This window comes from Haliotis asinina, chromosome 8 (assembly GCF_037392515.1).
Source record: "Haliotis asinina isolate JCU_RB_2024 chromosome 8, JCU_Hal_asi_v2, whole genome shotgun sequence".
Taxonomy (NCBI): domain Eukaryota; kingdom Metazoa; phylum Mollusca; class Gastropoda; order Lepetellida; family Haliotidae; genus Haliotis; species Haliotis asinina.
The window spans coordinates 841,132-863,060 of NC_090287.1; the positions used below are offsets into that span (position 1 = coordinate 841,132).

General features: G+C 40.5%; 1 protein-coding gene across 1 annotated transcript; it reads right to left on the bottom strand.

The window, feature by feature from the left end:
• Window positions 1-4,020: 4,020 nt before the first annotated feature.
• LOC137294523 (uncharacterized) lies at window positions 4,021-16,721 on the bottom strand. Its single transcript, XM_067825557.1, has 4 exons — window positions 16,555-16,721; window positions 7,329-8,113; window positions 6,833-6,940; window positions 4,021-6,184 (listed from the first exon to the last, which is right to left on the bottom strand). Exons 1-4 carry the CDS (start codon window positions 16,565-16,567, stop codon window positions 5,420-5,422), a joined length of 1,671 nt encoding a protein of 556 aa, XP_067681658.1. The 5' UTR covers window positions 16,568-16,721; the 3' UTR covers window positions 4,021-5,419.
• Window positions 16,722-21,929: the final 5,208 nt, after the last annotated feature.

Consider the following 21,929-nt stretch of genomic DNA (forward strand, 5'->3'; position numbering starts at 1 on the left):
GTCTTTATTTTAAAAAGAATGTCTGAAAAGAAATTCACCAAACTAAACGAACTGAAAGGGTCCTAGAAACTATGTGCAAGTAAAAAATAAACTGGGTGGCTTTAGGTAATATTTCAATCTTGGGCCAAAACTAAATTAAATAATATTTACAGTGAAAACCAACTAAACGAACTGAAGGGACCCAGAAATTAATTTAGCAGGAAATGTATTCACAAAATGCAGTACATTTCAGGCATGTTTGAAATATGCTCAGCTAAGGTTTAAACGTGTTAATAACTAAATTTCTAAATACTAAATGTTCTAACAATTGGGCTCAGTAAACTAACATTCTCCCAATACTATCGATGCAAGTTTTCACAATGAAACTTCAGTCCCAACAACTAAACTGACCACATGTGTTTTTCTCTCCTACGTCCCATTCGGAGCACGTGCCTTTTGTGATGTGTGCCCTTCGGTGAGTTTGGGTGTCGCGTTTAATGATATGTACATGAACAATTTCACACATGGATGCATTTTGGAGAAACCCTTCTGAACATTTCCCCCCTCCATGATAACATACTGTTTATCATGAGATAACTATTTACAGAACTATGCCAACAAAACTATTTTCATTTGAGACTATTTACAGCAAAAGAATGTTCATGAAACTCACTCAGGATTCTTTATTCACCATTCCATTCTAATGGACAGATTTTGGTGATTGGTCTGGTGAACCTCGTCTTTCCCACCTGGACATCCACCACTCACCAACCATTGCTGGTTGGCATGGCGACAGTGCCCTGTCTTTGATCAATCTCTGTTTTAAGCAAAGTACCGTCGTTGTTTTCCAGTATTTGATCAGATGACTTCCTAATAAAAGCATCCAAAAGCTTTACAGCCATCAATACCACAAGTCTCATTCATACTACGTGCTTTCCCGACATGATTTGGCCCCAAACAACGAAAACAGAGTCTTAGTTGTTTGGCCTTAGCCTAACGACTGGCGACATCTAAAGTTTTGAATTTCACACAGTTTTGTGCAGTATGATTCGTGGCCTGGCATATGTGACGACGAAAGGTGACGACCTTTGGGTCAGCACCAAAGAAGGAATCAGATTTTGACAAACCCTTATTCTCAGATCGTGACTTTTCAGAAAATCCATGTTTTGTTTCACTGGCAATTGTGAAAAACTCAAATTCCTGCGGCACCGATTCTCTGAGAGTTTCAACAGACTCTTGTCTTTGTTGTTCAAAAATGAACCTTTGGTACTGCACGAGCATCGATTCAGTCGTCTTTTGCTTTAAAATTACATACAAACAGCCGTGGCTGAGTTCCTCCATTTTGTCATTTCCCCTAAGGTTAACAACCATAACATCTACCATATCAGTTGAAGTTAAGCACCGTCGGGCTCGGACAGTCCTTGGATGGGTGGCCGTGTTTGGTAGTTTGACTCCTGAGAGTTTCTAGGATGTCGGTCCTGCCCCACAACGAAGCACATGTGAAACATGTGGTCTCACTTTAGGCAAGTGAATTTGTTCAAGAATTGCCTCTGTTCACCCAGCAGAAAATGGGTACCCGGTGAGATAAAGTCATGTGGCTATAACCTTCTAGCGCCTAACAGGCAGCTTGGGTTATCTGGGGTAATAATAAAGATGTTCAGTGTATGCGCTTAGAGCATGTCCCTTAGTGATGTGGATGAGGCGCCATATAAGTACTCTTATTATTATCTGCAAATTTCTCAAAGTCTTTAATCTTACCTGGACGTATTGGTCTGAAATTTGCAATATCCTCCAGCTTCAAAGATATCTGCCTACGTTTACCCCCATACTTTCTATCAAGTTTTTCCAGGGCAATATTATAAGCAGATGAACTATGACCTAACTTTGAGACGAGTTCTGCTGCTTCGCCTGACAAATACTGTTTTAATTGGAGGAGTTTGTACTCATTTTTGCAGGTGCACGGTCTACTCATGCCATAAATGCAGCACGCCAACTGTTATACATCCATAAGTCCTGCCCAATCAGTGGACTCTTATTACCAACATCTAATTCTTGGTCTAATTGAACAGGAACAGCGGTTTTCTGGTGAGTTACATTTGTAGGATTTACGTTTGCAATATCTACTTTGCTTAGTAAAGGTTGACTACCTTGCTTTACTTGCATTGGAACTGTTTCATCCTTGAACGAATTTGCAACACCAGAATAGCCACTGTGTGTGGAAACAGTAGAACTAAGAGTGTTGTTTAAAAACACTTGTCCTTTAGTGACCATTTCATCAATAGTCTCTTCAACTGTATCTATCTCTTTGTTTGGTTTCTTAAAGTTTTCAAGATCTCCAGCTGAGTGGTAGACAAGAGCTAGATCACAGATAATGTTTACGACTTTATTTTGTAAGGAACAAACCTGATCTATTGCTCTCCTAACAGTCTTGCGACTGGGATACTCTTGTTCTAACAAGCCTGACAGTTTGTTTGTTGCCTTAGTTAAAGCCGTTTTAACAGCCCTCTTTTTCTTTTTAAGGTCGGCTATCTTCGAATCAGATTCAAGTTTACTAACTGACACTTCTTCTTTAGTGTCCATTTTATCGGTTACATTTATTGAAAACTTCACAAAAAGTGATGATATGATAACGGACTTCAGTTTGACGATTAGGCAGAATTCTGATTTTATGTATTCGGTCACAGACAAATGGCATCGAGTCATTAGTTTTAAACTAAAGATTCAAAATAACACCATCTGAATGGACAAAACAAAGCAGAACATCTTCTACTGAGCATATGGAGATGAGTTGCTCGTGTTCCATTTTATTCGAATTTAACCATTATAGTGGATTTGATTTAAATCGATTTAATTAAAATGACTAATTAAATTCTTAATTTTGAATTTTAAACATGATTACACCAGAGTGAACAGAGTGAATGGAACAAATTATCATGCTTCACATACTGTGTGAGAGTTTTAAGTTTAGGCCCAAGAGATGACGGCACCGTTAACCATAAATTCTTAATGAAAGATTTTCAAAATATGTATAAAAGTGAGACTTGTGTTCTGCTGGTGCAGAGATGAACTCAACTTATTTGGCTAAGTGGGTAGCGATGTATGGCTTCAAAAATCAAAACCAAACGTGACAGGGTCTGAAAAACTTTGAGTCGACCTTGTTTGCAGAACTTTTCAGTATTGATACAAAATGAATTGGCCACTTAACAACAAATGGAAATAACAAGTATGCTTCGACATAAGATAAAGAAGCAAAGATGAATGGGTGAGTATAGTTACATGTCGATCTCAGCAATGTTCCAGCTATGGCGGCGGTCTGTAAGTAATCGAGTCTGGTCCAGATAATCCAGTGATCAACAGCATGAACATCAACGTACGCAATTGAGAAGTGATTATATGTACCATGACAACCCAAACCCATTAGTCGCCCCTAGGAACAAGCATGGGTTACTGAAGATCACTTCTAGTCGGGATCTTCTCGGGTGCAAACGTAACAATTCACACCTACGTGTAGTTGCACCATGAGATATATTTTCCACAGGCATTTGGGGAACATTCTGACACACTGTGATCGAGGGTAAAATAATGCGGCAGCCGATATACTGCACATTAGCCGGTATGTAAGTTCATTATAAAAATAATGCATTTGGGCAAAAACTGGCATTTTTTCCCGAAAATTTAGCAATAAAATAAGAAACAAATATGAAAATGAATAACTCAAACAACATGTGTTGAATATTTACTCAGCAATTCTATGTATTTTGTTTTATGTATTTGTCACTCTCTTCAAGTAATGGTTTCAATTCCATGATTTTTGGTGAGTGTTCAGGTGCATGTGCGCTAACATGACCTACAAGTAAAGGCTGAAGTTTTCAAAAATCTATCATATCAGAATATATTTCTGTAAAGATAAGCTACATAAACAATATAATGACTGTTAGACCCTGAGGTGGTACCGATCACCCTTCCTGGGCCATGGACTATAAGTTACTGATAAGTTACACAACAAATCGCTTTCTAATTATAAAATACACAGAAAAACAATTATCACAAAAATCGTTTAATCAAAGAGTATAACAATCATATCAAAATAATCACCGGATATGTGCCAGCGATATCCATGACCCGCCCATGATATCACAGCAGTCATGTCACTGCGACTGTATAGAGCCACGCCCATATAAATTTAGCAATACGCAACCGAGGTATGTAAACAGTACCTCCCCATCACAACTCGTCAGCTTCAACTCATACAGACACTAGTGCCTGGGTTTCTCCGCTACCCCACCCACACCTCTCCACCCACACATCCAGAACCACATCGGTGCACTGTGTCAAACAACACAACAGTAAACTTATTGTAAGTTTACATTTGACATCATGCGTAGCTGCAGTCGCACGATAAATGTTTATGAGTATAAGACAAGCTTAGATGTTGTCACCAAAAGCCTCACGCTTTCAACAGAACCAGAGCATAATGTGATATAGACACATTGTGTGACAAGACATCATAGCTGATATCACAATGAACACATTTTACACAGTAACAAATAGTCAGTATGTCCATATAATTGTGCATATATTGCCTCAACAGTGGTATCATGTGTCCACGTGACTGCTCAATAAATCTCATTCAGTTGTGAGTTTACTGTACACAACTACTGAATAATGTGAGAAAACATAAATACATTCAAGACTGCATAAATAACTGATATGATCGAACTCACATCACCTAGCTGATATGATCAAACTGATATCACTCAACCGGCATGATCGAACTGATATCACCCACCTAATATCACCTATAACTGATATGTTGACGATACAGCAAGCAGGACACATCCCAGTGAGCTATTACACATTCTCTGTCCAACAATCTGAGCGAGATGACTGGGATCAGTGCCATCTCCAGCAATACTTTCACCTACATCCGCCCATTAGCAACCCAGGGCCGAGGACCTGGCACATACATAAATCACGTGGACTGTAATGGAGGACCACGGAATGCCCACGACCACTGGCTGTGATAAAGGCATCAGATACCTATCACAGTACATTTATCTCCATTCTACCATAAACGAGTTAGTAAGGTCTTAAAACACATACTGTATTGAAAAATCAGGGGTATATAAAGTGATTGTATACCTCCGAATGACTTTGATTAACCAATCACAAGTCCGTATTTACTGAAGTCATGTCAGAATTTCCTTTGAACACATCGTGGTACCTTCAGTAGTTTGGAGTGTGTCAGTTTTGTATTGGGGAATTACACGTATGTAAATAAATAAATACATTAACATGCTAGACCATGAAACTATTTCAAACTTTCGTCTTCCTTCCTTCCTTCCTTCCAAACCAAGCACACGTCTCGACCTGATTGTGAGCAGCAGTGTTGGCACAGTGCGTGGTCACTACCCACACTTACAATGCTCATGACACGTTGTCAATTGCGGTGTGTGGGTAAGTACCTGGAGAGATCTATGTTTGCTGGAATCAGCTGTTCCAGTGAAATGTTGTCCAATGACGGGATACCGATTTCCCCTAAAGGCCTACATTCCGCTTCCTGTTCCACGGGGTCACTGGTCTGGGTCGTGGAGTAACGGCTGACATTGTCGTGCGGACTATATAGGGTGTCTCTGTTGACACCCGCATTGAGCCAAGCGTCATCCCTGAAGATCCCACCCGACGTGATTCTGTCTGTGTGCTGTCTACTGTAGATCTGGGCACGGAAGTCTACTTGGCAACTCGGACGAGCGTCACATCCGTCGACCTTGAGTCCGGGGTATCCAGGCTCGTCCATACTTGATGGGACTCCTACGGAGTAGGGTTCTAGATTCCTTGCTGTGGTCATCCACTGGCTGTCCATCATATCGGTCAGCTGGGGGTCAGGGCAGGGACTACCACAACTGTCGCTTATTGGGCTGTAGGCGTGATGACTGGCCTGTTCCGCTATGTATTGGTCAGGGAGTCCTGCATTGGGAGTGTCTTCGTGGTTGTCAGGACGCTCACCCACGTAGCCGGTCGTACATTGGTCAGTGTGCAGGTGGAGTCCTGGCTGAGAGGCTAACCGCTGACCTTGGCGATAACGGACACACTGGCCAGACATGATGTGGTCTTCTTCAATTCTCTTGAGATTCTCCACAGTCCGTTTGAGTCGCTCTACCTCAGCCTGAAGCGCGGAGTTGGCCTTCATCAAGGTATCCAGTTCCTGAAACAGTTCGCTATAAATAGATTGACTGGGTACTGTGGGGGTACACAAACAGGGGTACACAACGTCCGCGATCTAGACTACCAGTTGTTTTATTGTGGAAACGGGTTGAGCGAGTAGATTTTGTGTGCTGGTGATTAGGTTCCTGACTCAGATGGTGTAGGTTCGAATCCCGAATGTGGCTTAAAAATATGTACTAGAATCTGTACTGCACTAAGAAAGTGTAACCCAAAGTATATCACATGTTGTACTATGGCTTGGATAAACAAGACTGAGGTGCATCGTGATAGAATGTATATATGAGACGGGGAGAGATCATTTGTACGGTTATGTTGCGACGGCTAATCGATTAAACTAGCATTTATTCCAAGAAATAATTACTTAAATTTGAACTACGTTTCGCCAAGAACAAATAGATCGCAGTGATAACATTGCCAGTCTTTAATGAAACATACAACGTTTTGGATTACAACTTCTTGTTTATTGCGGTAAGCGACCTTACGATGTAGAATCAATAAATAAGAAGTTATAATTCATAAAATTGTATGTTTCAGTGTTGACTTACCAACTTCTAGAATTAAACAGTTATGCCAGTCATTGTATACCTGAGCTGGACACATATTATAACTACAGAGAGTGGCTACCTACCGCATCAGTCAAACACAGGCCTCGCTTCTTCTTCAGTCGACTCCTGTGTTGGGCTTCCCTGTTCTGTCTCTTCCTCCGGTCCCTCTTCTCCTCCTCCTCCTCCGTCAGCTGAGGAAACGTCGGTTTGACATTAATAGATAAATGGCACTTGCAACTGTCATGGTTAGGTTGGGAACATAGTAGTGTCTACTACCGAGATTCCAAGATACAGGGCAAGTTTATCACGTGTCGAGGAATATGTGACACTTGTTTACTTGAAATCCAATGAATAATTTCACTGCAGTAAACATATTTCAATCACGCTGGACAGAACGCTACCCATCAACCCCCATCCCCAATATAATACTGTGTAACACCCCCCCCCCCCCCCCCCCCCCCAACAACGACATTCACGATGTCCTTTATGATGTGGTAAGTCCCTCCAGACTCGAACCCACTATCTCTACGGACTCACTATACATGTGCTGTCTAAACATACTGATACTTTAAATTTTACCTCATGTTTTACCGGCGTGGTGAATTCCACTTTGATGTCCCCCTCACCACGGGCTCTCCTGTCACTCATAACCTTGTGTCGTACCGCACAGAGTACGTGAGAGGACAAAGGCACCCGCTGTTCCGTCTGAAGTGACCCCGCCTCCAAGCTGGGCCCGCCCATATGACTGAGGGGAGGAGGGGTTGAATACGGTGATCGTGTCTCCACGCTGGGCTCTCCCATACGAATGAGGGGAGGAGGGGTTGAATACGGTGATCGTGTCTCCACCCTGGACCCGCCCATATCACAGAGGGGAGGAGGGGTAGAATACGGTGAACATGTCTCCACGCTGGGCCCGCCCATATCACAGAGGAGAGGAGGGGTAGAATACGGTGATCGTGTCTCCACGCTGGGCTCGCCCTTATCACAGAGGGGAGGAGGGGTAGAATACGGTGATCGTGTCTCCACGCTGGATCCGCCCATATCACAGAGGGGAGGAGGGGTAGAGTACGGTGAACGTTTCTCCACGCTGGGCCCACCCATATGACAGAGGAGAGGAGGGGTAGAATACGGTGATCGTGTCTTCACGCTGGGCCAGCCCATATCCCTGAGGGGAGGAGGGGTAGAATACGGTGACCGCACCTCCAAACTGGGTCCGCCCATATCGTCGAGGAGAGGTGGGGTCTCTACCTCGCACTTTTGATTTCCCGTCTTCCAGAGAGACTGAGAAGCTGAATGACAATAGTCCAAAGAGGTGGCTCTTAACACACTGTCAAATTTGTTGTCTCGTGCCATGATATTCATCCCTGAAAATAACGAAACAAAACAATGGATATTAGAACTAAGATTCAGTGAATGATATAACATAACGTGTACTAAGATTCAATGAATAGTTTAACATGTGGTGTACTAAGATTCAGTGAATAGTTTAACATGTGGTGTACTAAGATTCAGTGAATAGTTTAATATGGCGTGTACTACAACCTAGACATTTACATCGGTGTATTATAAGAAGCGGCCAAATATAATTAGAAATAATGTACCACAAGAAACAGTCGACAATAAAATATAATAAAACCCAAGTCTAAGAGGCCGTCGGTATATTAAAACCTAATGTATCACAAGAATGGAACAGTATCTGTGGACCATACACATGACGACGCTGTGTTTTGATATGTATTCCCATTGTCTTCATTAATATTCTCAGCCTTCTTGTGTTCATCCACGTCAGACACAACACTCAATATTTCAAATGTCTGAAGAAACTCCGTATATTTCGGTAACTTTAATTTTCATCCAGTTACTTACAAAGGAATATCAGTTTATCTGGCAAACACAACAGCCATCCGGCGTTGTGTGTAGTGGTGTCCTCTCGCTCAGCCAAATTCTGCCAAAACCTTTCTCTCACCTAGTGATTTGACCGACTGGGTTTAGTGTTTTGATAACACTTAGTCCAGATGAGCTATAGTTTGTTTCAATGCTCAGTTAGCGAGATACGCCAGATACACGGACAGTGATAATGGTATTACCTGAGTATCTTTTGGGGATTTGAGGAAATGCTCCGTTGGTAACTTGAGTGACATTTGTATCAAAGTTAGATACATCATTTAACTGATTATATTACTGAAGTGGTTTTAACTAGTCCAAGATTATTTATGCGAAAAAATATCATTCCGAGCACAAACATCTATGCTTTAATCAGTTTTTATATGTTTCCTTGCAGAAGTAAAGCATTTTCGCTGTATGTCTATAGTAATGTATATTCTATCCTAAATGTCATTTATGATACCATGTACTTTTGTAATTATGTTATGAAATGCAAGTCACATACATGTTGTTGTGTCTGGAGAGATATAAATGTTATATTTTGTAAACCGAAATGTATTAATACAGTCATAAAAACGAAGAGGCATTTACATAATAATTATATCTTAAGTCATGTCGCATTGTACATATAGACTATAGCCCGTGCTAATTACCTTGCTCGCATCTCTCACCTCTCCGCTGTCTTAACAAGACCTATATGGTCAGGCTGTGTATAGGTGAGAGTGAACCTGTGTATATGTGAGAGTGAACCTGTGTATAGATGAGAGTAAACCTGCGTGTTTAGGTGAGAGTGAACCCGTGTATAGGTGAGAGTGAACCTGTGTATAGGTGAGAGTAAACCTGCGTGTTTAGGTGAGAGTGAACCCGTGTATAGGTGAGAGTGAACCTGTGTATAGGTGAGAGTAAACCTGCGTGTTTAGGTGAGAGTGAACCCGTGTATAGGTGAGAGTGAACCTGTGTATAGGTGAGAGTGAACCTGCGTGTTTAGGTGAGAGTGAACCTGTGTATAGGTGAGAGTGAACCTGTGTATAGGTGAGAGTGAACCCGTGTATAGGTGAGAGTGAACCCGTGTATAGGTGAGAGTGAACCTGTGCATAGGTGAGAGTGAACCCGTGTATAGGTGAGAGTAAACTCGTGTATAGGTGAGAGTAAACTCGTGTATAGGTGAGAGTGAACCTGCGTGTTTAGGTGAGAGTGAACCTGTGTATAGGTGAGAGTGAACCTGTGTATAGGTGAGAGTGAACCCGTGTATAGGTGAGAGTAAACTCGTGTATAGGTGAGAGTAAACTCGTGTTTAGGTGAGAGTGAACCCGTGTATAGGTGAGAGTGAACTTGTGTATAGGTGAGAGTAAACCTGCGTGTTTAGGTGAGAGTGAACCCGTGTATAGGTGAGAGTGAACCTGTGTATAGGTGAGAGTGAACCTGCGTGTTTAGGTGAGAGTGAACCTGCGTGTTTAGGTGAGAGTGAACCTGTGTATAGGTGAGAGTGAACCCGTGTATAGGTGAGAGTAAACTCGTGTATAGGTGAGAGTGAACCTGTGTATAGGTGAGAGTGAACTCGTGTATAGGTGAGAGTGAACCTGCGTGTTTAGGTGAGAGTGAACCCGTGTATAGGTGAGAGTGAACCTGTGTATAGGTGAGAGTGAACCTGTGTATAGGTGAGAGTGAACCTGCGTGTTTAGGTGAGAGTGAACCTGTGTATAGGCGAGAGTGAACCTGTGTATAGGTGAGAGTGAACCTAGTTCTCTGTTTGTATGTAAACTATGGAGGAAACCGTACAGGTTCATATCGACATATGACGCAGGGATTGACTTGGGCCGCGATATAGCGGTTGCTTTAAAATTGCACTCAAATCTATCTGCAGCGATTTAAAATCGCATCCTGTATGACAGGAAGCTTTTAAATCTGTTTTACTGAGAAAGGATTTGTCGTTATTTTGTCCTGTCAAAGATATTCCCGTTGCTTTCTACCTATTTTTAATCTTCGAAACATAACTTCTGGTATGGAACATCGAACATCGTTACACAGTGCTGCACAAAATGAGCTGCACTGCAAGGAGCATGGCAAACTCTGAACCTCGCAGTACTGTGTTGTTAATGCACTGTGCGACGGTGTACAGAGTTCGCATTCGAAAGTTGTGTTCTGCAACGTCACACAAAGGGCGGCTACTAACGAAACCATCTTATTCGACATAAAAATCTTTAAATTCTTAAAAACTACGAATGAAAAGGAAGAAACAATTTGACCCATTCAACACCGTAGGCCGAAAAATTGGCCAAGACATCGCCAGTCCCCAGGAGCTGTAGGTCGAAAAAACGACCAGTCAGTAGTTGCATCAAAATGATTTGTACTTTTCGGAACCTAACTAACATACGATTCATTTATCAAATCTATCACTCTTCATAATGCCTGTCAACACTTATTACATTTCAGATGGCCATATTTTATCGACAAGGTTAGAATTGTAAACTATTTTCCGCAATGTTATTGAAAAAAAAACTGTTCTCACACACATGCTTCGGCAACGGGTCCACATCCGAGTTCTCAGTGAGCAAATCAACAATGCGTAGAGGATATAATTTAACAAATCACATAAACTGAAGAACAAAATCAACAACAGTATTCATAGAAATTGTCTAATGAACATTATTACTTACTATTTCAAACTTTATTGCGCGATCGTGTCATGTCATTCTTTCTCGTTTGTGGGGGGTGGGGGTGAAACAGTATCCATTGCTGTTATCTGATTGGCTGACTTAGGTCACTTGTCTGATTTTGACCAATCACGATCTTTACTGCCGACTGAGGCTAAAAGGCGTCATTAGAAACCAATGTTTATCCAATAAAACCGCTTCTTACAACAATGAAAATACTCTTGGCAAGGATACAGCCATTTTGTTGATGTTCAGAGCTTTCGAATGATACCTGCCATCAAACGATATCGCCTCACATGTTGTTCATTATCAGACAAAGATTTTAAAACGGTGGTTTTTCACGCTGTTGTATCACGTTACCAAGCGAGTACATATTGCTGCTGAAATCTTTCTAGAATAATTTTCTGATCGTGTATAAATGAACATATGAAAGAGAAAGTGAAGGGGATGTCATGACTTGCTACAAATAGAAGAAAACGCTCCAGGTTTTTCTTCCTCCGTGGTTCATATAGACATATAAATGTCTATGCCTGCACTTTCATTACAAATTAACTTATTTAAGTTGTAGTCGTATTACGTGAAACATATGATAAAAATAACTTTCATATTTATAAACAGTAAGATTAGTCCTTTCAACTGGTGTATGATATGCAGTAGCAATAATGATTTATAAGTTGATATTATCTCTTGATAAACATAAACTTCATCTATGACCTCAGAGTTGCTAGGAACTGGGTGTCATGGCAGTATATGCCGCTGGTTGACTGGTGTTGAAAGAGTTGAGTCGTTGACGTTGATGACAACCAGAATGCAGACACCAATGGTGATACTAGTAGATCTACAGACTATTGATTCATTGTAACTCAGGATGAAGTTGACTTGAAATTGATTATGACAATGTCTTATTTGTCTCGTATTCTTTTTCTTCTGAACAATCATGAACAGTTGAATCTCATAAGATTTGAAACAATCACATGTTTTTGATCCCATGTGAGATTTTATCTCACATGTTTTCTGAGCCAGGTTTATCCCTGATTACGAAACCTTGAACGAGTAAGGTGTAATATTAAAGAACATGTTTAGAAATACATATCAAAGAATATCGAAGGAAAAAATCTACGGATAAAATCACAGACTCACAGACTTTTAATAACGTAATAACGTATACTCCTGTTTAAAGAATACGAAAGCGTTATATTTATTTTATTCTGTCGACAACACAAAATCCACATATGGATGTGGATATGCGTCTACTAGGTTCCAGTAACACGTTTGAACACCAACGACAGATTCAAGGGGTTCATTTTTTTTTTTTTAAAAAAAAAGCCACTTGCCTCAGGGCACGTGACTTGAAGAAAGTAAGGTGTCCTGACTAACTTTCAACTTGCCCTGATTTCATTACATAATCAAGAGTGACAAATAGCAAAGTGACATAACTCTGCTTTATCATTACTGCGAAATTTATTAGCTACATTTTGAGCAGATATTAAATGAAATCCAAGTATATTTGCAGTTTGAAACCGTAAGTGGAAACTATCTAGTAGCCCACGGACAAGAAAGATATCGTTATTTGATCGCCCGAACTGAAAACTGACTTGTCCCGGACATCGGACGATGGGATTTTTTAACCCCTGTCAGATGTGTCATAAATCATACCGAAGATACATCTTACTGTTCCACCTGTCTTTTAAATATATACTACACAACTATATATAAACTAGTCCTATTATTCATTAGTACATCCTCCTGCCCATAAGAATATGCATGTTAAAGTAACATATAATGCGTAGTTCATATTATCGCAGTGAATGTTGAACTGAATATAACAGTATTACAATTGTAACATAATACAATCTTCATATGACTCTGCACCCATACCGCCGAGCCGTTCCTATACTTTCATAGACTTGTATCAAGCAGGCTGTGACACAGGAATACACAAGAACAATGTCTAGCAAGGTTATCATTCATGTGATTGAAATATCATAAACAGTTTACCATGTGGCACGTCAGACAGCTGTCAAACAAAACGTACTGCGTTCTGATTACACAGATCAAAGGTTAATACTTGACAGCCATACACGCTTAACCTGACATCGCCCGTACCATCAGCTGATATTATCACTTCAAGGTATTCCGTGAAAACACAACGTTGCCTAATATCAGTGACGCAACGTAGACTGACATGTTCTGCGCTGAACCGAAATTACAACGTCCCCACTACGCAGTAGGCCAGTCCCCGTCTATTTGGGAGTCGTGCTACAATACAATCACTCGCTGGTAGCCTTTTATGGTCTATCACAAGCGCAGGATCAATAATGAGAAATCGATCTCCGTGGTATGAAATTCTCCTCGGGAATGTTCGATTCAGTGAAAGCGATTCCTGTAGCAGCGGGAGTAATGACCAATCACAGCGCGTGGAATCGGGGCAGGCGCGCTGACCAATCGACCGTGTCTCTGAAAAACTGCACCCGTAGATTCGGGAACATTCGCTGTTGCTGGTTATGGTGAAACCCCGTGATCTGAATGACGGAGGGGTTCTATGACCACCACATGACTTCCGTATGTTTGACAAAACTGACGTGTGTTTAAAAATACCCGTATCATACACGTGACGAGACACTGCCCACCCAGGACTACCGGGAAAGTAGGGGCGCTCTTCTGGAACTCATGGGACAAATGGATATAGCCTCTAGTTATTTTTTTCTGTGATTTTTTTCTGAAACCCGTCGTAAGCAGTGGTGATTACCTAACCTAGTTGAGCCGGGAGGCAAATCCTGTAGTAGTAGTAGTAGTAGTAGTAGTAGTAGTAGTAGTAGTAAGTTTAAACTTCATATCATCATCATCATTATCACTGCTTCTGTTTTTGATATTGATGGAATATTGCTAAAAACGCCCTAAAACCAAATCACTCCCTAACAATATTGTAAGTAAAAATGTGATATTATTTTCATCATTATTATTAAAGACGACAACAAAAATAATTTTTATAATAAAACCAATGGTCGTCAAAGAGGTAATGGTTATTTCAGCAGAAGTTTTCACCGGTTTGTGGGGCCGGTAGGAGACACGACTGAGGAAAATGCTCCAGCGGTGTTATCTACGCATTCTTTTGATTGAAGTCATTCTGTTATGATGACATTACTTCCTGGGTCACTAGCTTGTATCCGTCACCCAACACAAACATGACATGGGGGCAAGATGTGAACGAGAGTTTTTTTCATACAAAAGACCGCACACAATATTCAATGTCTAGGTACATGACAGTCCAGATCAATACAATACACAATTTTTAATGCCCTGAAATATGGAATGTGATAAATAACTTGAACTATTTATAAAACTGTAACTTGTGAACATTTTCAGGAAAAGACTACTAGAGAATCGGCTTCCCAGTTCACACACTGGCTCCATCAACAGACCATAGGCATAAACGTCACGCCCTGAAATAAATGTGTGTATAGTGTTGATTATTCTAATATAATTGCTGAGCTCAGTATCGTGGGATTGTACAACACCTTGCCGTAGACACAGTAATGTAAGGATGTTCCCGACCCCGAGATGAGAGTTTTAGTAACGGTAACGGTATGTACAATATTGGGGTTACGTCAGATGTCCCACCGGGTATATCAGCAATTACTCCTAAAAAGGAGAAACGAAGTACTTATAACTTCTGTCAAACGGTTTTTACTCAGACAGTCTCATGACGAGCTGACGAATCGGCAATGATAAATAACGGAAACAGAAAGTAATAGGATCAGAACTTCAGAGTTATCGTTTAACCAAGAGACACGGGTACGTCGGCGTTAGGCCACTGACTAAACTCAATGTTAACACAGATAATATACATTCTTTAGAAATACAAACATACCCATCACGCTGTAACTTGGCAACACAGAGAATACATGTGGTTCTTACCATGATTCAAGGAACATGTAGATATAGGAATCCAGTATAAACGTCACAAATGATTCGCGTGTCAGGTACGCGGGGCTCCACACTTCAACTGTCACTGCTCCCGTGTTGGCTGTGCGTGCGAATCATCAGGGGAAGTAACTCCGGTGGGTTTGTCAGTGATGATAATATAATGTATGGTTGCATACAAAGAGCTGTATTAAACTTCCTCGTTAAAACGGGGAAGTGTGACACAATTTAACTGACCATAAATGTAACAGTTTCTTAAGTGTTGGGCGCATATAGGCCTTAAAGGTCCAAGGTCGCCCTATAACTTACTTACCTGCCAACTTCAGTCTGGCCACGCCTTGAACAGTCAAACGACAACAAACTCCATGGAAGCATCTGATTTGTGATTCACCACGCGTAGGTCATAATCCAATCGACATTACCTTTCTGGATGCTCTATAACTGTCACAATGTGCAGAATATTTTCCACAAAATTGTTGGTTGACAAAAATGTACGTGTATTTCTGTAACGCTCCTTTGTAACCCGTGAATAACGACTCTAGGAAAAAAGTCCTCGGTCAGATAGTCTTTACCAGTTGAAAAGTGCTTGGTAAAAAGTCCTTTTGTAGTAAAAAACTGATGTAGTTATTTATTTGAAAAGACTGACATCGGAACACCCCCCACCCCCCACCCATGCGTCATTATGTCATAAGACCTTTACTTTTGTTGTATGTGTGATAAAAAAATCATGATTTTTCTATATATTTTTTGGTCAGAAAATGTATAGGGGACTTTTAACGTAAGCATATTTAAGACTTTTTAAGCGGTGTAAACGTCCCTATGGTCCTGGTAACTTCACTTTGCTTATATCTGTCTCTTGATAAAATTGTTTTCTTGTATTCACTTGTCTTCGGATCATTTATCTATACTGGGTGGAAATTAGTGATATGTTGTATTTCATCAGCTCTATATGCGGGCAACCGACGTTGTGTATTCGTCAGTCGTATTTTCATTTGTACATAACCGTCTGTGTTTTACATCACGTCTGGTTTGCATCAATTCTTTTTTTGCATGTCACATACCCGTGCTGTATCTACCCGTTACAACTGTACGTACCCGTGTCGTATAAATCCCTTTAAAGCCCGTGTCAGGTATACATATCTATACATTACATCACAACGTGATCTAGCTGTTTACTGTCAGTCCAAATGAATGGTGTTTTTACGTCTAGAGAGAGACGAGGAGGGCGAGGTGTATTTTCCTTTCGACGAGCGCGTGTTGTCAAAGTGACTGACAGATGACAGTTATTCTGTCCGTTGTTGTATCCAAATGTACACTTGATAACAGATAAACTGGTGACTTACCATTACTAGACATACATGCAAAGCTTCAGTAAATCCCGTCCTGGCTACCGAAATACACTTCCATACAGAGTTTCCGAGTATACAGGCTTTACCGGGGTTTGCGACCATTTAATTCTACAAAACAGGTCCAGACATGACATCACGGGAGATAACTCTTGTCTGATCACTTATATTGTAATCATACATATTGCCTCAAAATGACGAAATCGCCGAATGTGACCTTATTGTGGTCACTCGTTTACTTAAAGTTGTATTTCTTTGAGCTAAGACAAATCGCTCATTTAAATTATACCCACATCATTTTACAAATAAGAACGAGCAGTTGAGACGCAATTTCTCCCCTCGCACGAAATCTCCGTGCGTAATCGAGGCGAGGGACCCGCCAATCACGATCAGTTGTCATGTGGTGTTGTAAATATCAGACTGCCAGTCACCACCTTTACATGTATGTCATATATACTCTGATCGATAGCAGCTGCATGCGATGATATGAACACCTGGCATTTGCATAAGCTTCAGACTCGGGACGTCGCTCACTGGGGCTTTGGTTGACGATGTCCTCATATTTGCTAAACATGGCTGATTATGTAGGTTTCGCAATGAAACCATGATTAAAAGGCAAACATTCTGTCTATATTTCATACGAGCTTAAGTTAAATGCAATGTTTGTGACAGTTTTTCTGGAGTAACTTCAGAGCTGATTATTGTTGTATTGTTCATTTTCACAAGAACAAGGAAGTATTTATATATTTCTGTAAAAACATAAATAGGTTAAATCTAACTTGCAATGCGATAGTTGAGTACACATTTAGACAGCAGTTCAATACATGGTCGTTTAGATCTTTAAGTGATTGAACCTCTGATGTAATACATTTCTTCTTTTTGAAAAGATACGTGATAACATGAAGTCAAGGCGTTTCACGGTTGTATACATGCTACAAAACATCACTGTCATCAGCTGTCAGTGTGTCTCACAGCGTTCTCTATACGTGTGGTGCTCTCGTTGAGAGCCAAATAATTTTGTGTCTACTATTGAAAATTAAGCAAGAAAATATGCACGTGATGTAAATAAGTACACGGACTTCACTTCACAACATCAACTGTAGACTGTCAACTGCCGGTTTCCATATCCTAGAAATCAAGCATAATTTATTAAAAAGATCGAAAGAGTATAAATATGAAATGTCACCCATCACAAGGCACCTATCTAAATCACAAAACAATGTGAATCTCCAAATCTACCTATGCTGATGTACCCAGACAACTGTGGTTATCATTATGAGGATCGGGTTTACCTTGTATACACCAAGTAATGGGATGGTTTGGTTGTCTGAAGGTGTGAGAGACAAATAGTTATCTCTCTATCAATTTACAAATGTTGCTGAAAGTATGTTCTTCCAAACTTTAGACACTACAACATGCTCAAATATAGAATGAACGGAACGTTTCCTAAAATCTGACCAACAAAGTATATTCAAACATTAACATGGATCAAAGCGAAAAAATGCATTTTGAATAAAATCCGGATTGCTAAGACTGAAAATGACAGACAGAGTATTGTACATGCAATGTAGGTGCAGAAGAATACCTTCCCACTGGCGGCTGTAGCAACCCAACTGTGTACAAAACTTTAAACGCCTACGATTTAAAAAAATGAAATTGTTGCTACACGCCTGTCTAAATATTTGTATTGTGCATAGAAGAAACGATAATCGTCGTTTAATTTGGAATGTTAAACTATATCAACTGATATGCCAATGTAACCCATTATGACTGACTGCCGTATATAGCTTTGATTTGTTGTAACAGCGGTAGAAATATCTATGACTTATATCGCTGGCAATGAGACTCAAATGCAGCGTGAATCAATCTCCAGGCTGCTTACACGTTGCGGTCATTTTTTTCGGAATAGATAAGTTCACTGTGTTAGTCCAGGAAGTCTTTTCTGTTACTTTTGAGTAGGGGAATCACCTATACTGACTCCTCGCTGGCTATATTGCATGAGACATTAACCCGATACACGCTGGTATATTTCCTGGAATAAGTAGCACCGCGCAAACATCTGATCAACACAAATACTGCTTCTAAAGATTCTCGGTGTGAGGTTTTCCACAGGTGTGTGTGTGGAGAGGGGGCGGGGTTATTTTATGTAGACGGTGGCGCTTTGGAGGTGGAGGGAGGATGCAGCGAGGTACGAGTGCACCACAGGCGCGTCTGCAACACAGCCACATTAACTTGAGCTCAGTAAATCAATACGTATACGTCCCAGTTACATAGCAAATAACCAGCTAATTGTTTCCACAGACGACCTGGTAGGCTCAGATTTCGCTGTACATGTTATGTACACTAATATTTACTCTAATAGATGGTCAATATAATTTCCTTCATTGTCCACCGTTTTATGTTGCGGAAGTTTTGATCTTCAAAAATTATTCAAATGAAAAACTTGCAAGATTGCTTGTCCACGGTGCTGTGTTTAGCCTATGTGATCCTTGTGTGGGGATGGAGATTCGTAAATTTACGAATTCATGTTGAAACAAATAAATGTAAAATTTCTGACAACATTACTTTGTCTCAGAATTCCAGACGAATGCATATAGTGTATATGTAAATATGTGCGTTAGGGTGATAAAGTAAAGCAAAGGACATGTAGACAATTATAATCTGTATATACTGTGTGTACTACTTCATCACAGCGCCCCGATGGAGACATTGGATTCAGTATATTAAAATATTCATGATTATGTGGGTCTTCCGTATGTCTTCAGTGTCATATATAGCTTCATATATACCGTCACATTCCCTTTCCAGGGTAAGACTATTTCTATCTACTAAATGAAAGACTATAGATAGGCAGATAATATGGCAATCGAATATATGCAATCACAATCAAAATGTAAAACATATTCAGTATTTTAGGATACAGTTTGCATGAAAGATTGCCACTGGAAACACTGTTATGTAATATCTATCATCATTCCTTATGACTGAAACAGACAGCAGATTGAACCTATGGCTATTGGACATGAAAGTTTTGGAGCGACACGAATAGGGCGAAGTGTTTCTGTGTTTACATGCGATCAGTTTTAACTGAAAGACTATCTTTACTCTAATATTATATTGTAAGATCTAGCATGATAAAACTACACACGTTATTTTACACCCATAAACTTCAACGTTTACACTACTAATTGTATTATATCATTAACGGCTCATGCTCATGAAAATTCTATTTGTAGTTTTGAACATATCTGCCCACACAACGCTGCATTTTTTTCTACCGTGCATTATGTTTTCTGATGTGCAATGATCCCCTGTGAACCTCTTGTCCTGCAGGTAGTGCCCAAGATGAAGATCCAGTCATGTGTGGCTACAGGCAATCACTGTCTTCTGGTTGTAAGATCCACTGTGGTGTGGATAAGTATGCTTATCCTGTATGTGTGTGTGTGTTTATACTGTGCGTGTTTCGGCTGAGTTCACAAAGTCTTCCACACTGAACGCGTGGTATATATGCTGTATGGTTATGTATCTTGTCAATGTCTATATGCAGTCCATGTCACTCACTGCCTGACAAACAGTCTCTGTGCGTGTTTCTATACTGACGTAAGGCAGTAGCAGCATTCACTCTGTGAGGAGGGACTGGGCGTGTCCTCGGGGGATGGGGACATAGGGTGGCATTTCTGGAGGAGATGCAATGGGTCGTCTGAGGAAAGTGATGGTGTCTTGGAGTGTATAGGGTGTTTTACGGTCGGTTGATGATGATGTCGTGACATGGTTGGGATTGTTTCAGGAGAAAGTGTCAAAGGAGTACATGTACACTAGTCAAGTGAAGTAGTTTATTTGTATGAATGACATTGACCCATATACACAAAGTATGATTATATCGAGCATTAATTACACACAATGTACATGAATATTTTATATATGTGACAGATTTCAAACATATTGTTCTCTTAAGGTTAAGCTTTGGCAAACATATCTACATACATTATTTAATACATGACTACACTTTGAATTCATTGTAGCCGTCTCAGTTCATGAGTATTTACATTGTGGTGATACGTACATGGTAGATAAGGCTGTCTTACATTGCCATAGTGTTTACATACAAGGATAAAATCATACTCATCTTCGGTTCCATTGTTACACAATTGACATAATCGCTGATTTCTTTTCAATTCAGTTCCCATCCGACCTTCCCTAGTTAACTTTTAATTTTAAAATCCCACATTTAAGTATAGTGTATACAGACCATACAAGAACCTACTAGAACCAGAAAAGTATCCCTCTCTATTAACAAGTACACTAGTCGACATTATCCACACCCTACCGTCGCAGTCTTCGCCAAACTCATTGACATTAACATGGCCAAGTGAGGACATTGGTCCATATGCACGGAGTCCCCAGTCGGCCCCCGTATCTCAGTGATTAAAGCATTAAAATCGACTAACCCATCCCAGCATATCATGTTGATATTAAACTTTGGCATATTATGTGATACACGGTGGGTTCCATCAGTCGTGCTCTCCCACCATCACTCGATCACTGACTTACATGCTGTATAGCTGAAACATCTCCGAGCTGACGTTAATTTTACCTCACGTACTCACTCAATCACCCATGCATCAACTCACTTACTCGATCGCCACTATACACCAACAAGTGTCTAGACATTGATTGACAGACATATTGGGGAAATAAGCATGCCACAGTGAGGGACAATCACATGTTTCGTTGGCAGCTATCCAACTTCCTTGTCGACGTTTACCTGCTAACATTATAAATTATACAGGTACAGGGCCTATCTACGACAAATACAGGCCGGGATTCAGCATGCACTATGACTGCAGAATAGCATCGATTCTGTTTGACTTAATCGTTACTGGCCGACTGTAGATGCATACTGAAGAAAATGGCGTCTACAGTACTCGTCACGCAATCAAGTGGTACAGTTATTATCACTGATGGTGATGGTGCAACAAGGTGTTAGATGTAAACATATCGGACATAGCGCAGCAGTTCAAGTAGGGATGGTTGGGTGTAACTCCACTTTGATGAATGTTTAAATTACGACACAAAGGGTCTGCCTGCTGTATTGGTCGCAGATACAGAGAGACGGGTCAAAGTTCACTAGGTAGTGAATATCAACGATGACACCGACAGATTAAAGAGCATATATGTAACCTACACATATTTAACTAGCACATACATACTTAGTATCTTTTATGAAACACAATCCCTCGGGAAACAGTAAGAAAAGTATTCTGGTCCACAGTTATCGTTACTTGTTGTAGGTATTGAAAGTGGACAGGGCCAAATCCTTACCCGGGTGTCAGACCTTAAGATTCGAAATAAACATTTTGACATTGTGATAT